We start from the raw sequence: 19,280 nt of genomic DNA, 5'->3' as shown, positions 1-19,280 counted from the left end.
CGCCACCAGGGAAGCCCAGACACTGCGTTTTTTTTTAACAAATTGAAGGTTTGTGGCAACCCTGTGTCAAGTAAGTCTTTTGGCACCATTTTTCCAACAGTGTTTGTTCATCTTATGACTCTGTCACATTTTGATAGTTCTCGCAATATATCAGACTTTTTCATTATTATTATATTTGTTATGGTGATCCGTGATTAGTGCTCTTTGATGTTACTATTGTAATTGTTTTGGGGCACCACGAATTGCGCCCATAGAAGATGACGAACTTAATTGATAAATGTTCTGTGTGTTCTGACTGCTCCACCAATTGGCCATTCCCTGTCTCTCTCCCTTTCCTTGGGTCTCCCTATTCCCTGAGACACAACAGCATTGAAATTAGTCCAGCTAATAAGTCTACAATTGCCTCCAAGTGTTCAAGTGAAAGGAAGAATTGCACATCTCTCACTAGCATCAAAAGCTAGAAATGATTAAACTTAGTGAGGAGGACATGTGACAGCTATAGGCCTCTTGTGCCAAACAGCCAAGCTGTGAGTTCAAAGGCGATGTTCCTGTAGGAAATTAAAACACAGCATCCATTCTTCAGCCCATGAATCGAGGAGTACTTCAGACTTTCAAGCCTTGCTGTCTAAGAAATAGATCTCGTAAGGCTGTAGCTGCCCTAGGTTGTGATTCCTCTGATGGATCTGGGCGAAGTAAATTGAAAACCTTCTGGAAAGGATTCACCATTCTAGATGCCATTAAGAACATTGGTGATTCATGGGAAGAGGTCAAAATACCAACATTAACAGCAGGTTGGATGAAGTTGATTCCAACCTTCACGGATGACTTTGAGGGGTTCAAGACTTCAGGTGGTGAGTCAGTAACTGAAAATATGGTGGAAATAGCAAGGGAACTAGAATTAGAAGTGAGCCTGAAGATGTGACTGAACTACTGCAATCTCATGATAAACCTTCAACGAAAGAGTTGCTTCTTATGGTTAATAAAAACAATGGTTTCTTGAGATGTAATCTACTCCTGGTGAAGATGCTGTGAGGATTATTGAAATGGCAGCAAAAGATTTAGAATACTACACACACTTGGTTGAGAAAACAGTGGCAGGGTTTGAGAGGACGGACTCCAATTTGAAATTCTGTTGTGGGGAAAATGCTATCAAGCAGCATTGCATGCTCCAGAGAAATCATTTGTGAATGGAAGCTCAAATTGACGTGGCAGACTTCCTTGTCTTATTTTAAGAAATGACCACAGCCTCCCACCCTTCAGCAACCACCACCCTGACCAGTCAGCAGCCATCAACATCGGGGCAAGACCCTCCCCCCGCCAGCAGAAAGATTACAACCTGCTAAAAGCTCAGGTGATGGTTAGCATTTTTTAGGAATGAAGTATTTTTAAATTAAGGTATGTACATTGTTTTTTCAGACATAATGCTATTGCACACTTAGTGGACTACAGTATAGTGTAAACGTAACTTTTTTTTTTTGTGGTACGCGGGTCTGTCACTGTTGTGGCCTCTCCCGTTGCGGAGCACAGGCTCCGGACGCGCAGGCTCAGTGGCCATGGCTCATGGGCCCAGCCACTCCGCGGCATGTGGGATCTTCCCGGACCGGGGCACAAACCCGTGTCCCCTGCATCGGCAGGCAGATTGTCAACCACTGCGACACCAGGGAAGCCCCTAAACATAACTTTTATACATACTGGGAAACCGAAAAACTCGTGTGACGAGCTTTATTGCAACATTTGCTTTATTGTGGTGGTCTGGAAGCAAACCTGTGATATTTCCAGGGAATTCCTGTGTTAGGCTTTTATTCAGCTACTTTTAAAAATATTTAGAGAGAGGAAAGGAAAATTGCAAAGGACCTTAAGGAAACCTGTTGGTCTTTGAAAACTCTATTTTGATTTTTCAGAGTATAACTTTGAAAGTTAAAGATATGACTCTGATACAAATATAGGGGCATATCAGAGATCTGTTAACTTTAATGAGGGGATCCATAAGAGGGGATCTATGAGATGATGATTAATGAGGGGATCTATAAGATGATGATGCTCTTGGTTCCAAGAACGTTTTGAGGATCTGAACATTTGCAGGCATTTAGAAAGAATGTTAGTATAAGATTGTTAGGTTAGATGCAAGATTGGTTAAAGCTGCACAACGCAATAAAACCATCAATGCTGAGGTTATCTTTTCCTCTGGACGATTGGACAAAATGTACCATGTTAACACGTAACTCCACCGTGTCAGGAATCGAACTTAAGAGTGAATAGCATGTCAAACACAAGTCCATTTTTTTTTTTTTAGAGAATTAAGCAGTCCTTGGGTGGACCTGTGAAAAATGTCTCGTGACACTGAAAGGTCTCGCTCTTTCCCCTTAGTACCAAGTTTTGAGTAATTTTTCTGATAACCTGAAAATGAAATTTTGAAATTTTTTGCTAGCGTTTAACTCACCGTCTGATATAATTTTGACCAAAAACCATCTCAGCTGCTTCTGGGAGTGGAGAAATTAAAAGAAGGGAATGGGGAATCTTCTTAATTCGAAATTCAAAATAAGTATCTTTCCCAGGTGACTGTTCACTCCATATCAAGGTCAACGGGCAGGAGAAATTAACGATGGAAAGAGTTCAGGACAAACATCTCCAGGGTAACGAAGCAGGTAGGGGCTAACAGCCTTCCCCTCCCCCAGCAAGGCTGCCTTTATTTAAAGGCGGTAGCGTGGGTGCATTTGCTCTCTCATCTTTTGTAAAGGTGGTTGGGAGTGGAGCTCGGGCGGGCTGCTCTTGCAGAGGAAACCCCATCTCGCTCACGGTCCCCCCACCCAGTCACCAGCTAATGCCTGGAACAAATTCTTCACCCGCCCTGCGTGGGCTCATTCACAGCTCTGCAGTCCGGGGCTGGGCGCTTCCTCTTCGGGACTGAAATAACAGAGTGCAGACAGATCTGGTGTGATGCAGCTAGCCCTCTTTCAGAGGCTTTTCTTTTTCCTGGGCAATAAACACACACCCACACATCCACACCCCCAAAACAGCAGCTATGTTTCCCTCCCCCTTCTCGTTCCCTTCCAGCTTTTTCTGAACGGTTTCTGAATCTCTGCGAGCCTCCAGCCCTAGAGGGAGGTAGTTCTGTAAAACTGGTAGGAGACGTCTGGAAGAAAGCAAGTCGCCCGCGGATTTCAGCACCTAGGCAGAAACAGTCAGGCTTTCCCGGGGGTGGCGGGTACCGGGAAGCCCGGATTAAACTCGGCGCCCGGCTGGCGAGATTGGGGTCGTGCGGTCACGCTCCAGGTGCTCCTCGAGGGGGTCCCGGGGTCCCGGGGTCCCGGCCCCGCCGCCGCGCCCCGCCCAGCTCTGTCCCCGCAGCCTCGCGGGCTGCCGGGCTTTGTGGTTCGCCCGTGCGGCCGGGCCCCTGCTGGGGGTGTCGTTACGAGCATGTGCAGACAGCAGCCCAAGGTAGAGCGAGTGTGCCGGGGAGCCCTGAGACTTGCCTTGCAATGCCATGTTTGTGTATGTGCTCTAACTCCCGGAGAGCAATCAGGGAGACGGCTCCCCGGCCGGACTTGGCTGATGTTTTCTTGTTTCTGTTTCAGCCTTCAGGATAATTCCTTCAGCAGCACCGCTGTAACAGAGTAAGTGCTTTTTGTCACTAAAATAAGATTTGCATGCCTTTCTCAGGAAGCAACTATCCGGAAGGTATCCTCTACTGTTTCCAGCCGCTCTGGGTACTAGATGCATTGTCTCCTGTAATCTGGGGTTGTGAAGACCGCGAGATGTGGGGACTGATGGGGCCCAGAAATCTTTACAGGTTGAAATCAGTCTTTTAGCAACTATGGGAGAGTGATTAAAACAAACTGATGGCCTGCGGGAGCTCAGTGCTCCAAAATACGTGTTCTTGGAGTTCAGATTTTTAAAAAAAATAAATCTCTCTGACATGTCAGTAGCAAAGCTTTGTTGTATTTTGCCAACGCTGGTGTCTGTTTTCATGGAGCATGCTGTGTACATTTACGGCAAATAGGAGATGGATGTGAAATGAGTTGGATTCCAGCATGTGATAAATAGGCTAAACTTAGTCTCACCCTCTGCTGTGTACAGACTTTTAAGACACAGTAGAGTAAACTTTTCTTGCATGCCCTTTGTCAATTTTGTCTTCTGCCCTCAGAGATCTGGCTATAGGAGGAATGCGTTATCTAGTCTCATGGTTAAAGCTTTCGATTGGGACGACTAACACCGTTCAAACATGGAATGAAGGAGTGAATATTTTACTCAAGGCCAGCATGCATGGTATTTTTTTATTAGATATTTATAGTTTGTGGTTTTAATTCTTGTCATCCCTTCCTTAATATGTTTTTCTAATACTATGTTATATGTATATGTTAAAAATTAACAGGTAGTATATTATGCTAATACTATATGTCACTGATATATAATTTACATATATCCATATATGTATGAAATGTCTGTACTTTATTTAGTAGTCTTTCTCTAGGCTAACTCATTATGTTTACTTCCAGGACCTTATGATAGAAGTCACTCTAAACATTTTTTCAGGAAAAAGGGGGTGTAAGGTTGTATACTCAACTACATTTAAAAACGCTGCGTCAAAAAAAGTTTGATACAGAAGTCCCGGTAACTTGGGAGTTATTTGCTAAAGTTCCCTAAAAGGCAAATAAATTATGTGAGTTTCAAGTCACTGTCACGATGACTGGGTGATGAGGGCTGCAGGGCTTCCCGGGCCCTCTTGTTTTTCACATTCCTTTGTTTCTCTGTTTGGATATGCTGCTCTCGGTGTTGAGCTTTGGGCTCACTTAAGTTTAGTTACTTTTTTTAAAAAAAAGGCCCAGGGTTGATTTTAGAAGATCCAATGTAGAATACTCATTGGGACCTGCTGTGTCCCCTTAATGAGACTGCTTGGTAATGGTGCTACAGCTTTGCTTTTCTAAAAGCCTAAGAGTGGGGAGAGATGCAGGCCAAAGCATGCAGGCCAAAGATGAGGCTGTGACTCCCTGGTTCAGGTGCACAGGTATTGCTTTCCTCCTTGTGCTGTGCTTACAGCACCAGATGCTTTCTGGGCCTGAGTCTCAGGACCCCTGTGTGGCTGAATCCCCAGAGTCAGCCATAGGCATCGCAGCTTCAAAATGGAGTCACTTAATTCTAGATTTCACATGGACAGTTTTTTAAAAAATGGCTTTATAGTTAAATGCTGGGGAAAGTCTGGTACCTTGTCTTTGGACACTCCCCAAGGAGTTCTGATTGCATAAGGTCCTGTTGTTGTTTTCACAGAAGTGACAGTGATTTATTTTAAAAGGCACTGAGTGACAATGGGAATGCCATCTGGCTAATGTAAAAACCTGAGGAGAACATTTGAAGCATACCAAATCTTCATAGGTGTAACAGTACAGACGAGGGTCATTTAAAGCTAGTTATCCTCTAATATAGTATTTTCTCCTCCTCTCAGTAATATGAACCGTTTTCCGTGGTTCTCTGGGCATGACCCTAAAGTCAGCAGGACCAGGATGCACTACACTGAGACAAAGAAGTAGCATGTAATCAGTAAATGTTCACGTCTGGTCTCGGCATGCACAGAGGAGACGCTTGCCTCTCTTACATGTTTTAGATACGAGAAAACGTCCCCTTTCTCCTATCCCCACCTCACTCCTACTTCCTCCTACCCACATGTACTTATCTTTTTTAGTGCCTGAAATTCTACCTAGAGATGATTTTGTTTTTGGATGAAGAACTCTGGTGGCGACCCTTATTAAAATGGAAATTAAAAAGTCTGTGCCCCTGGGAGGTGGATTCAAATTGTCATTAATACTTTACTATAAATTATGTTAGCAGCTAGTCTAACCTAAGAGGGTTCTGCTTTGCCAGCTGGGGTCTTATAAGAGTCAAGGTGAAGGGGAATTGGGAGGGACTCAGGGATGTATTTTATGCTTTTCTCAGTTTCTCCCATGCCTGGCCCTGTCTGTGCAGCTCTGGACCAGTTCAATTTCTTTTGCTACCCAAATTCTTCTGAGATCAGAATGGCCTTGGCCTTGGCCTTCTCTTCTGTATCTGCAGCGCCTTTTCATCTGTTATTTTTCCATGGTCATTTCCTCTGTTGCCCTGGCTAACCTGTTATTTGAAATGAAGCCTGCCCAGCAATGAATTCTGCAACAAATTAGTTATCATGCAAAGCAGTAATTCTCAAAACCAACTGATTATCAGTATCAACTGGGGAAGGGAATGGGGGCTTGTGAAAAATCCAGCTTCCCAGGCTTTATTCCCAAGTGGGAACCTAGAAGTGGGTGATTATGTTGGAGTCAGCCCACTTGCTGGTCTGGGTTTTTAAACCTTTAGGTCAGTGTTGAACTGTTCAGAAGCATACTAGTTATGTGGGGAGAGGGCAGAAAGACTCGCATTCCTGGGCTCCACTCCCAGAGAGTTGATCTAGTGGGGCTGCGGGTGGGGATGAGGCTGGAACTTGCTATTTTTTTTTCCATTTTTAAAATTAATTTATTTTTAAAAATTGAAGTATAGTTGATTTACAGTGTTGTGTTAATTTCTGCTGTACAGCAAAGTGATTCAGTTATACACACACACACACACACACACACACACATTCTTTTTTATATTCTTTTCCATTATGGTTTATCCCAGGATATTGCATATAGTGGAACCTGTATTTTAATCAGACACACTTTGAGAAATCCCACAGGATTGCAGGCTATACCCCTGCAACTGTGCCTTCAAGGGACATGGTACTGCAGGGAATAGAAGTCCCCTTCCGGGTACAACTACATTTTATCTACTCACCAGACTGAGATCTCTCTTCTTATTTACCTCAAGACAAAAAAGAGAACCTCTCATGGGTATTTCTTACTCCACCATTATCCTAAGAAACAAGTCTTTCTCTCTCTTGTGAACCCCTGGGAACGTAGACTGAAGAGACTGTTCAGTGGGCTTAGTGTGGTGGAGCAGAAGTGACAGAGGCATCACTGCTTTACTCCTCGGAATCCTGGGAAATTCCTCAGCCCCTGTGTGAAGGTAATTCCTACCTCACACCATTGTCAGGCTTAATTGAGATCATATGAAAGAGAAGGTGAACTATAAAGTACCATCTAACTTTTTCTTGTTTGTGGTTGATAGAGGAAGCAAAAGTCCAAATAGAAGAGTTACGACCCTGAGCATTTCACAAAGAAATGAGGGCAAGGACAAATTATCCATGTATTGTCTGGGCAACAACAAATTAAGAACTCTGGGAACTTAGAATCTAGTTGATGAGAACCTCAAAGGAAGTCAGTTAATAGAGGTGTCTTCACATTTTTTACTGTGAACAACAATCAACACATTTTATGTCGCAGTCCAGCACAAATGTATAGATACGGTTTATTTAAACAAGTTTCGTGAAATAACACTTAACCCTCACTATACTGACATTTTCTATTCTGTTTCTCTACCAATAGTAACAACAAAATGCCGGTAGCTGCTCTCTAATATCAGGACCTCCTAATAGGTCACAATTTATAGTTTGAAAAAGTTTGTACTAGAAGATGCCTGGTTTTGATAATTTACAAAGAACATCATTAAAGGGTTGGTCTTTAAATTCTTTTATTGGAATAACGTGTAGGAAGAGAATCTCATGCCCAAGACCAGTTGGACACTTGATCTGAGTTGATTTTTTTTTTTCCAGGAGTAGGAATATTTGGATATGGGTTCCCAGTGTGGAATCCAGTTTTATAATTGGGCCAGTATTGTGCATTTGTGGGGGGGGGGCTCCTGGGCGAGGAATCAGTAGAACAATCAGAAAGATGTTAATTGAGTAGAGCTTGATGGTCTTCATCAAAGCAAATGGAAATTGAACTAAAAGAGCTTGCATATGTGTGCCACGGAAGCCATAAGGAGATCTGTTTCATCACTATGTCTGCAGGCTAGGAATTGTGTTTTCTTGAGTGATGACTGGAGTTGTTCAGTAGTCCTTAAAATCGGATCAGCTAATTAGGTCTGGCTTCACATTTCGGAAAGCATCTGCAACTTTGTATGTTCTGGTGCCGATTTCTTATTTTTAACTAATTGTACTTTGGGAAGAAAAATTAATAAATCAAATGAGGGGGAGAAAAAATAGTTCTTGCCAAATTCCCAAACAATAGGTATTGTTGAGCTCTAAGGTTGAAACTCTGTTTGAACCCTAGTTCTTTGGAAGCAACAATTCTAGATTTCTGTTCTTCATTGGCTTTTCTACTTAGCTAGGTTGTTTTGATTGGGAAACATTTTTATTCATTATACAGCTCCGACGATCTATTACAGTAAATGCCTCTAATGGAGGAGAACAAGACAACGTTTAGGAATTTAATTGTTGTTTTCCATGAGATGGACAAAGTGGGTTATTGAGAGTCAAAAAAAAAAAAAATGGGAAAGCAAGGAAATTGAGTTCATTTTGTTAAGGAGAGCATTTTGTTAAGTCGATGCATTTTTTTTCCCCAGCTGCCAGCAGGTAAAGAGGGTTAGAGTCTGTTAGGTTAGAGCCTTTGTTTAATTCATTACAAAACCATAATTTAAAAGGGATAGTAAGGGAAGAGGACTGAAGCTTTCATCAGTTTGTTTTGTGGGTAAATTATACACCACTGCTGGTAAGGAATATTTTAAATTTCTAAAAGATTTCATGTAGTATAAATACTGTATTATGGTTATATCTATGTATGTAGATATTTATTTATTTATATCTACTCATTACATTGGGACTCTGTCAGAGCAGGGTCTAGGTCTTTCTCAACTTTCTGTCCTTTAGCAGGAGTGCTACTCAAAGTGTTGTTCACAAATTGTAACTTGTCTGAGACAAGAACAGTACAGAAACAGGGAGTATGCCTTTAATAACTTTTATAGGAATTTGATATTCCTGCGACCTTTTTACCAAATTATCTCTCCACAGTGGACTGGAAATAGAAAACCAACTGGTCAATCGTGAATCCCAAAAAGTTTGAGAAGCACAGCTCCAATGCCTAAGGCAGTACTTGGAAGGCAGCGAGTGCTCAATAAATGCTTGTTCAATTATTCCAGGGAACAGACTTGCTGAGGGGCCCGAGTTAATGATTTGATTCAAGCATTTATTGAGTGTCTACTCTGGGGTAACATTGTAGGCACTGTGGCAGTGTATCTAGAAAAAGAAATGATGGTTATTTCTTTTCATGGAATTAACAACTAATTTAAAAGATCTCAGAGGTACAAAGGAATTACATAACAGTGCTAGGCAAGATCTAGTTGGTTACTAAAACCTCAGAATGAAGAGTAAACCATTCTGTACTAAGGTTAAAATGGGAACATGGCACGTGGGTGAACGTGGCGAGGAAAGTTCACAGAGCTTGTGAGGCTGGAGCAGTGAAGGCTGAGTAGGAGTTGAAGATGGAAAAAAGCATTCCAGGCTGGAGTGGTGTGGGGTGAGGCGGAGTGGGAAGGGCTGAGAATAGGAACGAAGGCTCCCTCATACACTAGAGTGAGAGAATGGTCCTCCTCCAGAGGCACTTAGGCAGCGTGGAACACTGGAGAGTTTTGAATATGGAAGAGCCAAGAATTTTTCACGAGGTTATTTCAGAAATTTTGTGAAAAGGAAGGATGTCAAGAAAGTCTGGAGGCCAATGGAGTGAGCCAAAGGGTAGCTGGTGTGGTTTGGGACTGCCTTGAGGCAGAAGAAATGCCAAGAGGCATGTAGCGGAGTCTCTTTTGAGCCGACAGCAATCCACCAGTGTTGGTGTCAGATGTTCCCTCAAGTGCTGTGAACACTTAGGTTCTTGCTAAGATCTTGTTTGCTTAGGTGATGCAGAGTAGTGGACGAAAAAGGAGTGTTACCTCTGGTTCTAAGCGTTTAAGCTCACGTGATATGACAACATTGGTATCGTTACCTGGTAGACGTTGGGGAATTGACGCTGGCTTGAGTGAGAGTGGTAAAGATTGTTCCATTTTTTAGTTTCCTGTGCTAATCGTCAGATAATTTTAGACTGTTGCTGCTTCTGCTGCAGCAGACAGTTGGATCTGATGTGGTTTTATCTCCTCTCTCCAGGTGTGACGAAGACACGGTCTCTCTGCATGAAGATCAGACTGACTGCTCTAGTCTCAGGTAGGACTCACCATTGCTTGGTTCTTAATTATGAAGGACAGAAACCATCTGGATCTGGTATCTTAAGTCTCTTCTTTGAATTCTAATCCTTTGTTCTCATGTTCTGTTTCTTCTAATAGATTATCAGCTGTTGAAGGAAGTTTTGTTTTGTCCACTTTTGTATACCCCCCTTAGCACTCAGGACGGTACCTTTTCTATGGAGAATGCTCAGTAAATGCCTATTGAATTCATTGATTAGCACATCTGTTCCCATCATAGACCTTAAGGAAGAGCTTCTAGATTTATTCACCAAACGTGGCATTGAGTGTCTGGATCTTGGTCATCACCGGGTTCATGATACGATGGCAGAACCTTCACGTTAACCATTTCTTCTACATTTGCTTCACTCAAGCACTTTCACATGCATTTTATTATTTAATCTAAACAACTGAAAGGAAGCTGATGTTACCCTCCTCATCCTAGATGGAGAAACTGAGGCTCAGAGGGATTATAGCTCATCCAAGATAACACAGCTGCTATGAGGCAGCATTTGGACACTGGTCTGTGGGACACTTGTTGGATAACAGACATTTGTTGAAGGCCTTTGTTTCATACATTTTTGTGTGCCAGAAACCAGTGGAGATACGGGATGGAGAAATTCAAACCAATCCCTGCTCCCAGGAATTCAGTTCACTGGAGGAGATAGGCCAGAATACAGATGATGATGCTACAGTGCATTAAGTGCTGCTTTACTAGCGGGAAACAGAGGATTCACTTAGAGTGACCAAATAGCCCAGTGAGGTTTCTGGGATGGATTCCTGAAGAAAACTCTACGTGTCACATGACTCTTTTTTTGGTGGAATATAAGGCCGAAAAACCAAGCAGAGGGAGCAACTTACTGGTAAGCCAACAGAGGGCAGAGAAAATAATTCAACTTGAAGGTATAGCAAGCAGTTCAGGATGGCAGGAACCCTGAGAGCTGAGGATGCCAGGAGTGGTAAGAAATAAAGTTCCAGAGATAAACAAAGACCTGATTACAAAGGGTTTATATACCCTGCTAAGGAGTTTGGAATTTATCCTGGAGGTATTGGGAAGACTAAAAATAACCTTCAGTTTTCTCTTTGCAAATAACCACTGGCCCAAGGCCCCAAGTGAGAGTAGCCCCCATTTATTGGATTGTGGTCTTGAGCCAACTTTCTTTGGTAGGCATTTCACAGAGACCGTACTGCCTTTGTCATGTAGAGATGCCGGCATCTTCTGGATGAGGGTCACAGAGGTGAGGTGGTGTGGCTCCGGCTGCATTTCTAACAAGTAGGAGGATATTTTGGACTCTTGTTCTTTTCAGAACACCGTGCTCGTTCTCAGTTATGACTGATTCCAGTAAGCGGTGACATAAATTACGTCACCTATATTCTGTTTTGGGGATTCTGAGGAACCAGTAATAGGTTGGAAATGTATTTCTAAAGATGACTTTTCTATTTAGGTTTTATATTTGTGTAATGAGATAAAGGTGCTTTTTGCCCCGTTTTTCAAGTCAAGGATGACATTTATAGCTTTTGGGCACCTTGAAACTATGATATGTAAAACAAAATTCAGGTATTATTTTAGGAAGGAGTCTATCAAAAGCGTCGTTTTAGATTTGAAAAGTCATTTTTATTCTTGAGTGTGCTAGAATCCTCCTCGAATGAGGAACACTTAGGCTATGGTAGAGGTCGCTGTTGCTTCTTCCGTTGCTCACCCAGGAGCATAGGGTGTGTGGATGAGTAGTATTTGTCACTAGTGAGAGACGTGCATTTCAAATGAACTAGTGTAGTTCCAACTCATGGTGTGATATTGGTTTCCAAACCCATTAGTGACATACAATTTTTTTTTAATTACAGATCTTAAGGGAAAATATTAACCAGTGTCACTGACGTTGTTTTGTTGTTTGTTTGTTTGTGTTTTCAGTTACTATCATGAAGAATTATTTCACCCGTTGGGTTTTCCTTTACCAGATACTAAGTTTGTCCTGAGGCTTAAGTTTAACTCTTTCACATCATTTTATTTCCACATCTTGTCCAACGACATGCACCCCGGCCATGCTCCAGACATCCTGGCCCAATGTTTTCTTTGCTCTTATCCCAGAGACTAACTGGAGCTCATCTTCCTGATATCAGCTTAGTGAGTTTAATCTTCTATTTGTAAAAAGGCATCCTGAGCAGTCCACATAGAAATCTTTCTTTTGCTGTTCTTGTCTCTTGGCTTTATGTATCCTGAGCCATGAGGAATTGCTTGCTAGCTGACCTTGCCAAAATCTCTTTTATGGGTACTGCTGGTCAGGGCACAGGAGGGAAAAACACCACCTGGGGGAAGTGGCCAGTCCTACAGAATTGCATGATCTAGTAGTGAATGATTGCTAATGGGTTAAGGACAATCATATTGATCGTATAAAGGGAATGCTCCATCTGGCTATGGTAGTTGCTGAATTCTTAGCAAAATAAGAGAATAAAATGCATCTAGATTTAAGAGGGACAAATGACTTCAAATAAGAGTGTTATTATGTCACTATTTTTGAGGCAATTGAAGGGGCAGGGCGATGCTGTGTTGAATTTGATTGATGCGTGAAAATGAACACTGCCCTCCCAGCGCTGAGTGTGTGGAGGTAACGCCAGCCAGGTCAGTCTTCTCCAGCCGTTCACACCCTCAGGACCCAGATACTGGGATCTTTGGCTTTGCGTTGAGAGGGTTGTTCAGATAGATGGCTTGGCTGGGTAGAACTTGGCTCTTGTCTTAATTCTATTGAGGTAGTATGTATTCTATTAAAATAGACCCCAGTTAGACTTTTAAATGAGTCTGCAAGTTGTAAGGAGATGGTTAGAGACTGGCCAGTGAGGAGGAAGCATCATGCCTTGAACCAAGGACACATGCATGAGAGACTGGGGACCCACCTGACCACTCCAGGTCTGGGTGAATTAGCCCTTTATTTAATCTCTGGGGTTTAGAGTGTTAATCTATAATGTAGGAATGACAATAGCTAACTGGAATATCTCACATTATTATTGGTGAGAGAAAAACATGACATATGTGAAACTATCTTGAAGTGAAAAATGAAAAACAAGTATGATAGTATGTGCAAAGCTACAACTACAGAAAGTATGTATCCACTAGCAAAGATGGGAAGGGAATGTGGTGTGATCTAAAAAGTGACATTCAGTTCTTCTGAAGCAGCCTACACTAAAAAGTTTGCTAGGTACCGTGTAAATGAGCAGCAGTGAGTGTCACCAGCCTCTCTTTCCCAGGGCGGATTATTAGACTTTTTTTGTTTTTGTTTTCAATTTGAAAGCAGTCACTGTTTATTAACTGACCAGATTACAAAAATAATCATGGTAGATACCTTAGTTCATCCTTCTAATAAGCCTGTTGATCTGGTCTTCCCTTCCCATGCCAGCATGTCCACCTTCTACAAAATGGGTGCTTTCTAAATTGGGTCTTTCCTGTTCTAGAGATGAAGACGATAAAGAAAATTATCCCGATGCCGGGGCTCCGCTAGAGGAGCCCGTGCCGTCCCGCGAGCCGCCGCAGCATGTAGAGCAGCCCGCGAGGCTGGACGTGCTGCGACCCAGCATGGGCAACTTCAAGTCCCGGAAGCCCAAGTCCATCTTCAAGGCCGAGAACGGGAGGAGCCACGGAGAAAGTCAGGTAGCGGGCCCCACCTCCTCAGACCTTGGCCAAGACGGGTGCTCCTCTGGCGAGAGCACCATTCCGGTGACGGTGATGGCCTGAGCACGTTATTTTGCAGGCGGAGATTAGCGTGATTTGTCATCGCGCACCTGCGACCTGGGACGCGTGCGTGCGCCCCTCCCGTGGGTTAATAGAGGAGTGCGCTGGGCAGGCTGCTCGTTTAGCGCCCTTTCAAACTGATACTCTTAAATGCCGGACTTTGACATTGATTTAGGGGAGCTGCTGCGTCCTTTGTGGGGGAGGGTGGAGGAGGATTTCCAATGAGCTTCACTTATCTAGGGTGTGTAACTCTGGCCCCAAACTTGGAGCCTCTTCTCAGCAAATCAGAAGTCCCAGGGTTATACAGAGCCATTCTTCTTAGGTTTCAGTTTAGTGGCTTTGGAAAAACACTCAAGCGTGTATGTGCATGATTGTACGTGTGTGTAGAATCTGGTTCTTTGAGGTAGATAAGTATTTAAGTGTATGAATGAAGCATCTTTCCAACTTGATTCAAGTAATACATTTTATACACAATTATTTATTTTACTTTTCTAGTCGTAGAGGGATGTATCAAAGAATGTGATTTTTAAAACTCTTAAATACCCCTCAAATAATTTATGGTGCTTTTAAAAGAGATGAAACGAATGTAATCCATTTTAATCTTACTAGGAGGTTAATGGTCCCAGCATTAAGATACTTGTAATGCACCTAACACAGTTTTGGGGACATAGGTGCTTCATTAATGTGACCTTTGCTTTTTTGTTAACACCTAACTGTTAACTTTAAAAATAATGTGGGAGGCTCTCAGTGTAATACGTTAATTATCTAATAACTTGAAGTCCAGTCCAACTTTGCAAATGGGCACCAGGTGATCTTCCTGCTAAAACAACTTGGGCTGGGCAGTTTATTTGACCTTGTAATTTTCTTATTTGCCTTGTGTTTTTTATCTCATTTCTTTTTTGGCATTGTGACCTCTTATTTAGTCAGTTAATTTTGCAGTGAGATGAAATGCCGTGAGCATTTATGAAGTTCTGTTGTAATTTTCTGAAACTGAGTTGAATTGTAGAGAGAGGTTAAGTGTGAAATATCATTTGAGTTATGATTAACTTGAGACCCTGCCTATTACTGAGTGTACCCAACACTTGTTTGATTAGAGAGTCTGGTGCTGGGGAGGACACAGGTACCCAAAGGGCTGCCTGCAGAGTCTGACTGGGTCTGGAGAGACTCTGACCTTGAATCTCCTACTAAAGGTCACCTGTGACATTGTGGGCTTTGGGTGACCAGCCGTCTCTCCTAGAATGCCCTCTTTCTTGTCATCCTTTAGTCTGGCCTCAGAGAAATTACGCAGTCGTCACTTGTAATAAGGTGCTAATGGGGCATGTGATTTCCAACACGTTGCTCATGCACAGGAAGATTCCAGGAGAGTGAGGTGCTTGTACAGTCTTTGCAGATAATACAGCATTGGAATCCAAGACTGCACGTAAAATTTCCAGTTCATTCCAAACATCCCAGTGTACACAATGAGATTGTTTTCCCCGTAATGACTAAGAGAACTTCGATAATATCATTTTAGGTCTTCCATATTTTGGAGAAATTTGAAACAGATTTCATTCTTCCCATTTTCTTTGGAGAGATATAATTGACAGTGGTTGAGTACTGATCAAGAACTGAGCATCTAGGGCTTCCCTGGTGACACAGTGGTTGGGAGTCCGCCTGCCGGTGCAGGGGACACGGGTTCATGCCCCGGTCCGGGAGGATCCCACATCCTGCGGAGCAGCTAGGCCCGTGAGCCATGGCCGCTGGGCCTGTGCGTCCGGAGCCTGTGCTCTGGCGGGAGAGGCCACAGCGGTGAGAGGCCCGCGTACCGCAAAAAACAAAACAAAACAAAACAAAAAAAGGACTGAGCATCTATAAATAATATTATTAATAAAGTCAGCTGACACTTATTTAAGCATTTACTGTGCTCCAGGTATGTACCATGTTTACGACAATCCCATGGAATGGTTATTATTATCTTTTTGTACAAATGGGAAAACGAAGGCTCAGAGGGATTACATAACCTCTTTAGTCAGATTTGGAAGAACTTGAGTGGAATGTCTTTTACATAAAAGCACGATATTTCTAACAAGAGGTACCCAGAACTTCCAAGTATGATTCTGGTGATTTACTTACCCCTTTTTATACAAAACCTTTTATTTCACTCTGGAATTTTTTTCCTTTGGTCATATATTGTGTTGCTAAGCAGTAATTAGTTATTGAGAAAAGATTACTTTGGAGAGAATTTTATAAGTATGTTTTTCTTCTCTGCCTTAAAGCTTTGTGATGTTGGTCACATAAGCTAGACAAACGTTGTTTGAGTGAATGTTAGCTCCACTAGGACTTAGGTTCCTTGAGGTCAGTGAGTCAGTCTTTCTTGTCCACCTTTGGATCTCCGACACTCAGTCACTCAGTATTATTCAGTGAATGACTCAAAACTGTTTATATATATATATATATATACACACATATATATATATATATATATATACACACACACACACGTATACAATTACATATATAAATATTTTGTAAAATGGTACATACATATATTTCCGTAAAATGGAAGCGTTATATCTTTATTCAGTTATAAAAAGTCACATTTCAAAAGAGCATATAGAGAGATTGGTTCAAGGTGGCAGAGTAGAAGGATGTGCTCTCATTCCCTCTTTCGAGAACACTGGAATCACAGCTGCTGAACAGTCATCGACAGGAAGACACTGGAACTCACCAAAAAGATACCCTACATCCAAAGACAAAGGAGAAGCTACAGTGACATGGTAGGAGGGACACAATCACAATAAAATCAAATTCCGTAACTGCTGGATGGGTGACTCACAAACTGGAGAACACATACCACAGAAGTCCACCCACTGGAGTGAAGGTTATCAGCCCCATGTCAGGCTTCGAAACCTGGGGGTCCAGCAACGGGAGGAGGAATTCCTAGAGAATCAGACTTTGAAAGCTAGCGTGATTTGATTGCAGGACATTGACAGGACTGGGGGAAACAGAGACTCCACTCCTGGAGGGCACACACAAAGTAGTGTGCGCATTGGGGCTCAGGGGAAGGAGCAGTGACCCCATAGGAGACAGAACCAGACCTACCTGCTAGTTTTGGGGGGTCTCCTGCCAAGGGGGAGGGGGGCATGGCTGTGCCTCACTGTGAGGACAGGGACACTGCCAGCAGAACTTCTGGGAAGTACTCCTTGGCATGAGCCTTCCCATAGTCCGTCATTAGCCCCACCAAAGAGCCAGGGTACGCTCCAGTGTTGGGTCGCCTCAGACCAAACACCCAACAGGGAGGGAACCCAGCCCCACCCATCAGCAGACAAGCATATTGAAGCTTTACTGAGCTCTGCCCATCAGAGCAACAGCCGGCTCTTCCCACCACCAGTTCCTCCCATCAGGAAACTTGCACAAGCCTCTTAGATAGCCTCATCTACCAGAAGGTAGACAGCAGAAGCAAGAAGAACTATAATCCTGCAGCCTGTGGAACAAAATCCACATTCACAGATAGATAGACAAGATGAAAAGACAGAGGGCTATGTACCAGATGAAGGAACAAGATAAAACCCCAGAAAAACAACTAAATGAAATGGAGATGGGCAATCTTCCAGAAGAAGAATTCAGAATAATGATAGTGAAGATGATCCAGGACCTTGGAAAAATAATGGAGGCAGAGATCGAGAAGGTACAAGAAATGTTTAACAAAGATCTAGAAGAATTAAAGAACAAACAAACAGAGATGAACAACACAATAACTGAAGTGAAAACTACCCTAGAAGGAATCAGTAGCAGAATAACAGGCAGAAGAATGGATAAGTGACCTGGAAGACAGAATGGTGGAATTCACTTCTGTGGAACAGAATAAAGAAAAAAGAATGAAAAGAAATGAAGACAGCCTAAGAGACCTCTGGGACAACATTAAACGCAACAACATTTGCGTTATAGGGGTCCCAGAAGAAGACAGAGAGAAAGGACCCAAGAAAATATATGAAGACATTATAGTCGAAAACTTACCTAACATGGGAAAGGAAATAGCCACCCAAGTCCAGGAAGCGCAGAGAGTCCCATACAGGATAAACCCAAGGAGAAACACGCCGAGACACATAGTAATCAAATTTGCAAAAATTAAAGACAAAGAAAAATTATTGAAAGCAGCAAGGGAAAAATGACAGATAACATACAAGGGAACTCCTATAAGGTTAACAGCTGATTTCTCAGCAGAAACTCTACAAGTCAGAAGGGTTTGGCAATGATATACTTAAAGTGATGAAACGGAAGAACCTACAACCAAGATTACTCTACCTGGCAAGTATCTCATTCAGATTCGATGGAGAAATCAAAAGCTTTACAGACAAACAACAGGTAAGAGCATTCAGCACCAGCAAACCAGCTATACAACAAATGCTAAAGGAACTTCTCTAAGTGGGAAACACAAGAGAAGAGAAGGACCTACAAAAACAAACCCAAAACAATTAAGAAAATGGTCATAGGAACATACATATCGATAATTACCTTGAATGTGAATGGATTAAATGCTCCAACCAAAAGACACAGGCTTACTGAATGGATACAAAAACAAGACCCATATATATGCTGTCTACAAGAGACCCACTTCAGACCTAGGGACACATACAGACTGAAAGTGTGGAGATGGGAAAAGATATTCCATGCAAATGGAAATCGAAAGAAAGCTGGTGTCGCAATACTCAGATAAAATAGACTTTAAAATAAAGAATGGGCTTCCCTGGTGGCGCGGTGGTTGAGGGTCGGCCTGCCGGTGCAGGCGACACGGGTTCGCGCCCCGGTCCGGGAGGATCCCGCATGCCGCGGAGCGGCTGGGCCCGTGAGCCGTGGCCGCTGGGCCTGCGCGTCCGGAGCCTTTGCTCCGCGATGGGAGAGGCCGCGGCAGTGGGAGGCCCGCGTACAGCAAAAAAAAATAAAAATAAAAATAAAGAATGTTGGGCTTACCTGGTGGCGCAGTGGTTGACAGTCCTCCTGCCGATGCAGGGGACACAGGTTCATGCTCTGGTCTGGGAAGATTCCACATGCCGTGGAGTGGCTGGGCCCGTGAGCCATGGCCGCTCAGCCTGCACGTCCGGAGCCTGTGCTTCGCAATGGGAGAGGCCACAACAGTGAGAGGCCCGTGTACCGCAAAAAAAAAAAAAAAGTTACAAGAGAAAAGGAAGGACACTACATAATGATCAAGGGATCAATCCAAGAAGAAGATATAACAACTATAAATATATATGCACCCAACATAGGAGCACCTCAATACATAAGGCAACTGCTAACAGCTCTAAAAGAGGAAATCGACAGTAACACAATAATAGCGGGGGACTTTAACACCTCACTTACACCAATGGAGATCATCCAGACAGAAAATTAATAAGGAAACACAAGCTTTAAATGACACAAGACCAGATAGATTTAATTGATATTTATGGGAAATTCCATCCAAAAACATCAGATAACACTTTCTTCTCAA

General features: G+C 42.9%; 1 protein-coding gene across 14 annotated transcripts in view; it reads left to right on the top strand.

The window, feature by feature from the left end:
• The window catches only part of FAM13C (family with sequence similarity 13 member C), a 149,000-nt gene that overhangs the window by 9,339 nt on the left and 120,381 nt on the right, over nucleotides 1–19,280 (top strand). For 3 of the 14 annotated variants that reach the window (XR_003429777.1, XR_003429776.1, XM_027091906.1), the window contains exons 1-3: nucleotides 3,469–3,614; nucleotides 10,019–10,075; nucleotides 13,537–13,732. Coding sequence is in view for 12 of the 14 variants with exons in the window: in XM_027091906.1 (XP_026947707.1) it covers nucleotides 3,553–3,614; nucleotides 10,019–10,075; nucleotides 13,537–13,732 (315 nt within the window). In the remaining 2 variants the exon portion in view is untranslated. The other 11 variants (XM_027091898.1, XM_027091903.1, XM_027091902.1 and 8 more) reach the window with 11 other exon arrangements.

This window comes from Aethalodelphis obliquidens, unplaced genomic scaffold, assembly GCF_003676395.1.
Source record: "Aethalodelphis obliquidens isolate GAN/ISIS:26980383/991018 unplaced genomic scaffold, ASM367639v1 scaffold73, whole genome shotgun sequence".
NCBI lineage: Eukaryota > Metazoa > Chordata > Mammalia > Artiodactyla > Delphinidae > Aethalodelphis > Aethalodelphis obliquidens.
Note: the sequence above shows the minus strand (reverse complement) of the source record. Positions and strands in the feature narration are given on the sequence as shown.